Source organism: Musa acuminata, chromosome BXJ3-3, assembly GCF_036884655.1.
Source record: "Musa acuminata AAA Group cultivar baxijiao chromosome BXJ3-3, Cavendish_Baxijiao_AAA, whole genome shotgun sequence".
NCBI classification, from domain to species: domain Eukaryota; kingdom Viridiplantae; phylum Streptophyta; class Magnoliopsida; order Zingiberales; family Musaceae; genus Musa; species Musa acuminata.
In genome coordinates, this window is record NC_088351.1 from 10848982 (window position 1) to 10859662 (window position 10681).

At 46.8% G+C, this 10681-nt stretch overlaps 3 protein-coding genes across 4 annotated transcripts; 2 read left to right on the top strand and 1 right to left on the bottom strand.

Moving 5' to 3' along the window:
- Positions 1–983: 983 nt before the first annotated feature.
- Positions 984–2165, top strand: LOC135633931 (AT-hook motif nuclear-localized protein 20-like; the record flags this gene model as incomplete). The annotated part of the gene is made up of 1 exon (XM_065143938.1): positions 984–2165. A coding segment is annotated over one exon (918 nt), but the record flags the coding sequence as incomplete, so codon positions are not given.
- Positions 2166–3501: 1336 nt separating this feature from the next.
- On the bottom strand, positions 3502–6741 carry LOC135633598 (ethylene receptor 2-like). Its single transcript, XM_065143248.1, has 2 exons — positions 4881–6741; positions 3502–4339 (listed from the first exon to the last, which is right to left on the bottom strand). Exons 1-2 carry the CDS (start codon positions 6612–6614, stop codon positions 3782–3784), a joined length of 2292 nt encoding a protein of 763 aa, XP_064999320.1. The 5' UTR covers positions 6615–6741; the 3' UTR covers positions 3502–3781.
- Positions 6742–7480: 739 nt separating this feature from the next.
- Positions 7481–10041, top strand: LOC103973415 (protein DETOXIFICATION 35-like). Of its 2 annotated transcripts, XM_009387975.3 has the most exons (7): positions 7483–8002; positions 8124–8749; positions 8831–8887; positions 8982–9220; positions 9298–9416; positions 9515–9601; positions 9749–10041. In XM_009387975.3, the coding sequence occupies exons 1-7, from the start codon at positions 7679–7681 to the stop codon at positions 9815–9817; spliced, it is 1521 nt and encodes a 506-aa protein (XP_009386250.2). In that variant the 5' UTR covers positions 7483–7678; the 3' UTR covers positions 9818–10041. The 2 variants fall into 2 exon arrangements, with proteins under 2 accessions (XP_064999321.1, XP_009386250.2); XM_065143249.1 differs by having other exon boundaries at positions 7481–8002; positions 9515–10041.
- Positions 10042–10681: the final 640 nt, after the last annotated feature.

Sequence of the window (10681 nt, forward strand, 5' to 3'; positions counted from 1 at the left end):
CCAGTTTCTCAAGCTTAATCGTGTGTCGACACATGTTAACCTCTTTCCATGTGTTCCCCAATCACTCGCCCTTCAGCTCATCAGTTTTGAAGCCTAGCTAGGAATGTGACGCATGCACCACCATCAATTAAGTTTGATGGAGCCGCTTTTGGTTGATCTCTGGTGCGCCTGTGTTTCGAGTGTCTTCCTTTTTCTTATTGGGAGGATGCAAAAGCGCATGCAACTGGAGATTTAATTAGTGCATGCAAAGCATGGCAGGATCTTGTAAGCTGGGGGAGGCGTTGTACTTGCAAGTTGTCTCCTGGGCCACCAAGCTCAGGAATCTCTCCCATTTGATATTATTTCTTGTCCTTCTCCTCCTACCGCAGTTGCGTTTATCAGCTCAATGGACATTCATAGCTTGTTTTCCTCTTGCTGCTGAAGCAACAGCTTTAACTTCCCATTTTTATGTGGGAATTTGATACAGTACCACTCTCTCCATCTCTCAGATAAAAACCCTAATGCTCAACACACTCCTCTCTTCCCCTCCCTAAATTATTCTGCCCATAGCAATTAACTTCAAAGCACCACTTACCTTTTCACACATGTTATACCTGAAGAGAATCAACTAGAACAAGACCTCTCTCTCTCTCTCTCTCTCTTCAACTGCACCAAGTCTTCCTTTCCATATTATTTCATGTATCCACTTGCCGTACGACTTCTCCCCCCATGACTACAAGTTATACCAGTAGTAGCCTTTTCTCTCCGAGAAGAAACGGAAAAGAGAAGGCAACCGATCGGTCCTGTTGAGTTGGTAGCTGATGGATTCTGAAACATACTGTTAGTCTTCTGTCCTTCATGCTTCCTTTTTCTTTCTTTTACTCCTCATCTTTATCCTGTGCGGAAACATGTAGCCATGTAAGATTGTTTAGGTTCACCATCACTTCTTCCAAATATTTGATGCCCCTCTGTGTTCTTACAAAGATGAGAACGAAGGGGAATGAAGCATAGATCTCTACAGCAGCAGCAACATACAAAAGACGATTAGTCTAACGAGCAAGCTGGCGAATCACTGGTGGGAAGGGCCTTTAGGCCTTCCGGGAGCCGATCCGGCGGCCTCGGTTCACAAGAACCCTAACCAGGACGCAACGCCAAAGGAATCCGACCCTAATTCTTCGTCCGCCAACGAAGAAGAAAAGGACAACGACGGGGAGCCGAGAGAAGGCGCGGTCGTGCCGAGCAGCCGGCGTCGACGCGGCCGTCCACCAGGGTCCAAGAACAAGCCCAAACCCCCCATCTTCGTGACCCGCGACAGCCCCAGCGCCCTCCGCAGCCACGTCATGGAGGTCTCAGGGGGCGCGGACGTGGCCGACTCGATCGCCCAGTTCGCGCGCCGCCGCCAGCGCGCCGTCTGCGTGCTCAGCGGTTCCGGCACCGTCGTCAACGTCGCGCTCCGCCAGCCTGCTGCCCCGGGCGCGGCCGTCGCCCTCCGTGGCCGGTTCGAGATCCTCTCTGTGACCGGCACGTTCCTGCCGGGTCCGGGTCCGGGCCCGTCCCCGCCGGGGTCGACCGGGTTAACGGTTTATCTGGCAGGCGGGCAGGGTCAGGTGGTGGGCGGCAGCGTCGTGGGGCCGCTGATAGCGGCAGGGCCGGTGATGGTCATGGCGTCCACGTTCGCGAACGCTACTTATGAGAGGTTGCCGCTTGTTGAGGAAGAGGAGGAAGGCCCAGACAGTGGCGGTGGTGCCACGGGACAGTTGCCCGGTGGAGCACCGCAGCTGATGGCCGGGGGCGGGGGATCAGGAGGACTGCCGGACCCCTCGGCGTTGCCCATTCTCAACTTGCCGCCGAACTTAGCACCCAACGTCGCACACGTGGGGCATGAGCCCTTCGGGTGGGCTCATGCGCGGGCGCCATTCTAGGAGGACAAGATGAGCTCTCATTTCTATTTTATATATACATTATATATATATATATATAATATAATATGTCACATGAAGTCTGTAATTGTACCAGTAATGATCTGTGTGCTTCATCCGAAATAGAATTGTCCTCTAATATGCTAATGATGTTGATGATTGTGGAGAAGGTAGTAGCATCGTCTGTGAAGCATGGTTTGGATGACAAGGAACATTGCTACTAATCTTGTTAAAATGATTTTATGTTAGTGGTTCCTTTATCGACAACTGCACTTGTGATGCATGATTGATAGAAAGTACATGTCTTTATTTGTACAATGTTGCAGTGAAAAAATCTTGGGATTTCTTTGACAATTTCTGTAGAAAAGTAATATTCATTCTTTCTCTGAATACTTGGTATGAAATTTCAATTGACCACCAATTAAAAATAAGGATGATCTGTTTACTGTATGTATGTATGTATGCTATTTCTTTTCCTCGAACGATTTCATGATCTGTTTACGAATTTTGATTTAATATCATAAAGATTTATCTATATAAAAAACAACATCAAGAGAGGAAATCAATCAATCAATCAATCAAATTTATCTTATTGATAGATCGACTAAATTGCCAAGTCGCTTTGAGTCAACGCAGGTGTGGGGAGGAGGAACTCATCATTGGGCCAAACGAAAGGGACAAATCGAACTCTTCCCGGACTACAATTTTGTTGGGTTATGGTCTGATGTTGGTGAGTGGGTTTCGATTAGCGGTAAATGTCTTCGCCCGATTAATTGGTTGTCATCTCTGCAATACATTCATTCATATTGACTGACCTAAACCCGTACGCAATATTTTACATTTCAATTCTAAACATTTTATTATTATTTTTTGTGTAGATTGATTAGCTTTGCTTTATCTCCAACCTAATGAAACAGAATAGATACACTGCATTAAGTAGGGTTAGGGTTAGGGTTAGGGTTAGGGTTAGGGTTAGGCCCCCAAAACTTGATGGTGACCTTCTAAACCCACAAAAGTCAATCAAGTTGTCGCTTGTCAGAAGCTTTCTCCTTTAAGCTGATCTCATTTGCTTGTTAGGTCTCGTAATCTACCCACTAAATTAATAATCTTGGACATTGCAATCACATCATCCATCCATCCCCTTCTTCGCCGCTGCACGAATCCCAACAGGGAAAGAAAGATGCAGTCCGAGTGACCTCCTCCTGCATTTGAGCAATTGCTTCTCACCTCCTTCCAACTCCATCAACCCTCTCGTCTCTCTCTGCACTTCACTCCACCCCAGTAGTGGTTGGTTGGACAAGCGCAAGGTTCGGTCACAGACCACTCCCCAACCCCGTCTGCCTGCCTACACCACAAAAGATTACACTAATGTGTCTCTCTCTAATCAAAGAAGCTTAGCCCACACCATACACATCTCTCGTTGGGGGTGCAAAGCTGCAAGTGACATGTTCAAGTCCAAGTCCCAAGTTGTGATGCTAAACTAATAGATATTGTACAACTAAATATGAACTTGCAGATTGATGATACCAAAACAGGACCTGACCGTCCAGTAATACATTAACTTCTTGTAGTCTACATACACTCTACTCAGCTTTGCTCGTCTTGTAGCTAAGTCAGATGACACACTTATTAGATTCTTAAAACTTCCAAGTACAGATCATTTTAATGCAAAATCTTGATCCATAAACTATCAAGGAGTAGTGTCAATTAAATTGAACATCCGAGACAATGGACATGGATTCTTGCTTGAGGTAGCTCTCTATCAAAGTAATCGGAAATAACAATGTCAGATAAATGCAAAGAGTACCTCAAATTTACCTGCTATCTCCATCCAAGCATTTCAAAGAATGCAACTGACTTCCCTTCCTAGGTATACCATCAATTTAGTTGATTCCAACGCAAACAGCATTTCGAGTTGTAAGTGCTCTTAGGAGCTCTCGTTCTAGTTCTGGTAGCACCACCGGTTTCCTGATGAGACCGTTCATCCCTGACTTCACACATCTCTCCCAAACATGTTCCTCGGTGCTTGCCGTCAAAGCAACGATCAAAGGGCGGCATCCGGTTCTCATGTCCCGTACCTTGGTGGCAACTTCATAGCCATTCATCATGGGCATGTTGAGGTCCAAAACAACAAGTTGGAACTGCGTTCCGGAGGTGCCAATGGAGCTCAAGCATTCAGCCCCTGTCGAAAGAGGAGAGACGCAACACCCCAGCTTTTCGAGAAGCTTGTGTGTTACCTTTCTGTTGATTCCATCATCATCAACTAGTAAAACCTGAAGGCCTTCTAAAAGAGAAGAAGAAGAAGAATGATGACGGCGCTCCAAAGGTCCTTCTAAATCAGAAATCGGCATGGGAGGTTGCAGCGGCAAGCGGAGAAGTAGTGTCACGCACTCAGGTAGACCATGGCAACTTGGAATAATGTAGATGTTCCCCTGCATCAGCTGCAGAATACACCCATTAGATTAGTGCCAAGAAACATTAATTAACAATCTGGATTCCAGGTAATGTGTTTCACACATCGCGAACGAATCTTTACAAGGTGATGGAAGGAGTATCATGTCTGAAATCTACGCAAATATGAGTTCAGGTTCAAGCATTTGATGATTTCAGGTTCAAAAAGCTGATAATGCGGTGTAATTCTACCTTAATAATATGAGGGAATCAAAACTACTAATATCGATCTTCCTTTTGATCAATTACCATAGACACCTTACTTCCTGTTGCATTTGTTCCACCAAAGGAAATCGACACCTTACTTCCTGTTGCATTTGTTCCACCAAAGGAAATCGCTACCTCAAGGTAGAGCATAGACAATAATAATTAACTAATTTCTAAGTAGAACAATCATTGAAACCAAGAAATTGAGTAGTTTAAGTAGCTTGTAAGACTGCAAACAAGTCATAATTAAAAACAATGTTCGGAAGCTAATTACATATCCGGTATTTAAATCGAATGAAAAGGAAAGGATTGAAGTGGAGATACCTGCACAAGCTTTTTACACATACCGAGGCTGAAAAAACCCGTATCGAACCCCTCTCCATTTTGCTTCCTGTCATGCTGCACTGATGAGCTTGAATTAGAACATAATGATTTTCTGATCGCCATCTCAAATTTCACACAACTATTGACATTTGAAAATTTGGACCTCCAAACCCATCTCTGATCTCGCAGGTTCTCGAGTTCGGAATCACTCCAAACACGCAGTGTCATACATCCTCCATTGGATCCGTTCAACAAACCACCAATAATGTGCAATAGTACATGAAGAATCCGCCTCTCATCACCGATAACTTGATCAAGAAACTTATTCTCGACCTGAAACCCAAAACCAAACCCCCTACTGTCACAAAGACACCTAGCAATGCAAGCAGCTTCCTTGATCAACGGCTGCAGCTGGAACGACTTCATCTCCAAAGTAAAGTGTTCGCTGTTGATCTCCAACGTATCATTGATCAAAGCTGAAACCACACCACCTGTTTTTGCCATAGTGTTCACTATAAGCCTCTGTTCAGGAGTCAAGTTTCCCTGTTGCATAATTGACAACAGACCCAGAATGGAGTGGATGGGACTTCGAATTCCCTGGTTCATGATCTTTCGGAATAAATTCCATGCCTCGTTCGCCATCATCACATTCTTCCTCGCTTGTAGCAAAACCCTGTTTTGTTCTACCAATTTGTCTCTGATCATATGTGACTCTTCCAAAACGGCAGCATGGGAGAGGGCGACGGCCACCTGATCGGCTACGACCTCAACGAGCTCTAGTTCATGGTGGCTCCAAGCCCTGGTTTCATTCTTGGGCAGCACCAAAACCAGTATGGCATAGCATGCTTGAAGGACCTCTGGTGTCCCCCCTTTGAAGTCCGAAACTTTCAACATCGGCATCCTGATTGCAGCAACAGCTCCTGAGCCGCCAACCATCCCGCTGCTTGCACGACCAAGCATGGATTCCGGGTCTAGTATCTCCACACCATCGCATTTCTTCACATGTGCCACATCCGGATCATCCATGGGGATCGAGAGTGTGTCGAGGTCAGAGGAGGCCCTCCTCTCATTCAACTCGTGAGTAAGATTCATCTCCAACTCGTTCTCATTTGGCATCCAAACTGCACAGTTTTGCAGCTGAAGTGTCTTGGAGAGCTCGACCAAGGTGGTGTACAGAATGGTGTGCTTGTCGAGAGATTTCCGTATCTCTTGAGTCAGCATCCGCACGTGCCAGCTTGCTTCTTCCTGCCTCTTCATCAGCCCTACTTCCCGGTCCAGCTCTCGAGCCTTGCGTCTCAGAAAATTCTCCCTCAGCTTCACTTTGAGGAGCTGAGGAATCAGAGTCAAGAGGGTTATCGCTGTCAAGAAGGAGACGAGTGCGGTGAGGAACTTGGAAACGGTGAGAGCCAACACCAAGAGGAAGGAGTGGGGCTTGTAGGTGAACACATTGAGCAAGTGGGTCAATCCACAGAGCACTATGAACGCGCTGAACTGGAAAAGGATCCATTTGAAGGGGAACAGATTGGAGCATGTAACGAAGTATAAGAGCTCGAGCGGAATGGAGAAATATGCCGCCGCAATAAAAAAGTCACTCACTTTCTGCCAATTGCGGATGCTGTCGATGCTCCACAGACCGTCTCCGTCACAATCACAGAGGGGGAGATCGATCTCAGCCGCAGTAGCAAGTGGGAGCGAGGACAGAATCAACAGCCCATGGCAGAATGCTCTCGACATTTGGACGAGACTGCAACGAGAAAAGATCCAAGAATCGAGCTCCAAAATCCTTCTTTTAGTAGACCGGAGGAATGCTTCGAAATCAACCTCTGATTGATCCACAACTTTCTGCAAGACCACAACTTTCAGGGAAGGCAGAGATCAAAACCCACTAAAATCAAGCTTCAAGTTCAACCAACGAAAAAGAATCCAAAAGCAAAAGCAAAGAGAAAGGCCACACCTTTTCTGGGTGTTTCTTGTGTATCCTTTTTTCACGATGCTATTTGCGGCTTTGGCAGAAAGCGAGGAGAAGCGCCGGTCGGTGAAATAGCCCGCCTTCCAACTCGTTTACCGTCTCGCTTAACGTTAAAGCTATCCTTTCCGACGAAAACGAGAAGTAAATGTCTTTTTTCTCCTTTCTTGTATCTCGCTGACCAGCTGGAAAAGACCGGGAAGCATGGCTGTTCCCGAGGAAAATGCAAAGTCAGCAGTACCAAAAGATCAAGAAGACCAGATCAAAGAGGTTAACAAGACCAATCACCCACAGAACCATCATCGTCTGCATGACACACTAGAAAAGGATCATAAGTGAACAGAATCCCCGTTGTGTTTCTTCCCACCTCCACATGGAACGACGCTCGATCTATTACTGCAAATACCGCGGAGCAGCGACCGGCCACCTCCACCACGACAGCAAACCAGGAAATGGGCCGCGCTCTCAGCCCGTGCGGGTTGGGCCTTACTGGACTTGAGTTGTTCCCGTGTTTAGAGTGCTCACAGAGAATACTGAGATCGCGTGACGGGTAACGGGAACATGTCTGGTTTCATCATTCATATTTCGAACTTTATCTTTTAAGTATATGCCAAAGAACTGGTGGGGCTATCTTTAAGTAAACTTCGGAGCTGCAGATATATTTAGCGAGGGATAGAGATGCCGCGCTCTCCGCCTTCCGCTCTCGGCCTTCCGCCCTGAGAAACCGAGACAACGAAATATGGGGACGATGCAGCTACTGTTGCTAAGGGTTGACGAAGAGAAGGGGCGGTAGCGGAGCGATCGAGAGAGAGGGAGAGAGAGAGAGAGAGTGATGGTTGTAGCTGTGGCGGGTGGGGGCGGGGTCGAGCTGGAGTTGGCGGCAGTGGGGAAGGAGGAGGAAGAGGAGGAGGAGCAGGAGGAGGCCGTGGTGGCACAGGATTGCCCTCCGGTGAGAGGGGTGCGGGAGGCGTGGGAGCTGTTCACGACGGAGTCGAAGAAGCTGTGGTGGATCGGGGCGCCCATCGCGTTCAACGTCGTATGCCTCTACGGGTTCAGCTCCTCCACCCAGATATTCGTCGGCCACATCGGCAACCTCGAGCTCTCCGCCGTCGCCGTCGCTCTCAACGTCGTATCCACCTTCTCCTTCGGCTTCCTTGTATGCCGCTCTTTACCTCCCCACTTTTTCCGCCGTCTCCGTCGTCCTTAATAGTCGAATTCAGAACAGAGAGGGATCTGCCCTCTCTGTAGCTCATGTCGATACAATGTTCTGTTCACAGCTCGGCATGGGGAGTGCACTGGAAACCCTTTGCGGGCAAGCCTTCGGAGCCGGTCAGATCGAGATGCTGGGCGTGTACATGCAGCGCTCCTGGATAATCCTTGTAGCTTCTTCGTTCCTCATGTGCCCGATCTACATATTTGCTGCGCCGGTGCTGAAGCTCATCGGCCAGGACGATAAGATCGCTGACCTCGCCGGCCACTTCACCATCAGCATCATCCCCCAGATGTTCGCACTGGCGTTCAACTTCCCCACCCAGAAGTTCCTTCAGGCACAGAGCAAAGTGGTTGCCCTGGCTTGGATCGGTTTCGTGGCTCTCCTCCTCCACATCGCGCTGCTGGTCCTCTTCATCTTCGTCTTCGGATGGGGATTGGGCGGGGCAGCCGCTGCCTTCAACGTATCGGCATGGGTGGTCTCGCTGTCCCAGGTGGCGTATGTGATGGTCTGGTGCAAGGACGGGTGGACCGGCCTCTCCTGGTCGGCCTTCAGGGATATCTGGGCATTTGTTAGGTTGTCACTTGCTTCTGCAATCATGCTTTGCCTCGAGGTTTGGTACATGATGATCCTCACCGTGCTCACCGGCCACCTCGACAACGCCGAGATCGCCGTCGGCTCCATCTCTATCTGGTAATCGACTCTCATGCAACCATCTTTCCGCTTCGATCCACCGACAACAGCTGGTTTGACCGTTGTTCTACTCTTCCCCAGCATGAACATTAATGGTTGGGAGGGCATGATATTTATAGGATTGAATGCGGCTATAAGGTACAAGTATGCTCACCCATCCTAGGGACATATGGATGGACGATTCATCTGTTGCAAGGAGTCTCTCACCATGCTCTTCTCTTGCTCCGCTCAGCGTTCGGGTGTCCAACGAGTTAGGATCGGGTCGCCCCCGGGCTACAAGATACGCTGTGGTCGTGGTGCTCGTCCAGTCTCTGGCGATCGGCCTCCTCTGCATGACCATCATCCTCGCAACCCGGAACCATTTCAGCGTCATCTTCACGAGTGATAGAGACATGCAGCGAGCGGTCGCAGACATTGCGTATCTTCTGGGCATCACCATGGTGCTTAACAGCGTCCAGCCAGTTATCTCAGGTAAACACGGGCATTCTTTCCATCCATTTCATGCTAGCGTTCTATTTACGACAAATGGATGGGGTTGTTTGAGACAGGAGTGGCCGTCGGAGGTGGCTGGCAAGCGTTGGTGGCTTACATCAACTTGGGTTGCTACTACATATTCGGCCTTCCTCTGGGGTTCCTAATGGGTTATGCACTCCACTGGGGAGTGCAGGTAAACTTCCTTTGCTGCAATTTCGAAGAGAGAGAGAGAGAGAGAGAGAGAGAGAATAAAACATAGAGCTGTCCTCCTGATACATGAGTCTTGTGCAGGGAATTTGGTTCGGTATGCTGTGTGGCACGTTTGTCCAGACGCTCGTTCTCCTGTTCATAATCTGGAACACCGACTGGAAGGCCGAGGTGAGAATCTGCATAGCGGCAAAAATTATGCTTCGTTACCTTTCCCAATCCACACAAAAGTTAAAATGGAGCAGCAGTTGTTGACATGTACGGAGTGAAGGAAATGGTTCTCACGGATTCTCCATGGTTTTGTTGGCACCATCGCAGGCAGCCGAAGCTGCAGAACGCGTGCGGCTGTGGGGTGGACAAGAAGAGTATCACGAGGTACAAATATGATGGATGATGGGGTGGGGGTTGTGGGGCTTCATCTTCATCGTAAGTTATATATAGGCATATTGTGATTAGTAGAGCTCCGGGGAATTGGCTTTCGCACAAACCCCTTAGAATCGAAGCTGATTAGGTAGAATCGAAGGAGATCATCGTTACTTTTTTTTTTTTTTTTTTCTTATTTGGATCTTCCTAAATCTATATAGCTTCCCAGAAGTTGTTCTTTCTTTTCACTCTCTCAGAAAATGCGCATAGTTTCTCTTTTTCTTTTTTACTCGTCTTTATTTTTTAATGGAATAATGATGTAACCTTTTGGGTGATTTTGAACATAATAATAATAATAATAATAATAATAATAATAATAACATTTTAAAATGTTAAAACTAATTTTTTTTAAAAAAAAAAAGAAAAGAAAAAGAAAAGAAAAGAAAAGTTGAATAGAAAATGATAATATCAGTCAACATTATAAACATAATAAAAATGACAATTATAATCGATCGAATCAGGTTTAATTTATTTCTCACGTCAATCCTACTTTCTTAATTAAATTAAAAATATTTAAGTAATTTTTCATTATATTATAAATAAAATAAATAAATAAATAAATAAATAAAAATAGATCGCAACCTAATCGATTCATATGGGCTATACAAAAATCATCCAAATCAATATCTCCCGGCGGTTCAGTCTGGTTGATGTTATTACCAAGTTCTTGGCTTGATCTAATTCAACATTTGGTGAACTACGTGGATTTAGATTATTTACAAATCCTTAAGAAACGCGATCAAGATGAAACGATCGGGGAGCTTCGTCAAAGGAAAAAAGCTCGGATCTGGTTCCATCTAACACTTCCATTCAAGCAATGCAAGCTAA

Coding starts and splice junctions, on each gene's coding strand:
- LOC135633598 (XM_065143248.1), bottom strand. CDS start 6,614: ATGTCGAGAGCATTCTGCCATGGGCTGTTGATTCTGTCCTCGCTCCCA. Junction 4,340..4,880: donor TGTGTAAAAAGCTTGTGCAG/GTATCTCCACTT, acceptor TGTATTCTGCAG/CTGATGCAGGGGAACATCTA.
- LOC103973415 (XM_065143249.1), top strand. CDS start 7,679: ATGGTTGTAGCTGTGGCGGGTGGGGGCGGGGTCGAGCTGGAGTTGGCG. Junction 8,750..8,830: donor GTCGGCTCCATCTCTATCTG/GTAATCGACTCT, acceptor ACTCTTCCCCAG/CATGAACATTAATGGTTGGG. Junction 9,221..9,297: donor CGTCCAGCCAGTTATCTCAG/GTAAACACGGGC, acceptor TGTTTGAGACAG/GAGTGGCCGTCGGAGGTGGC.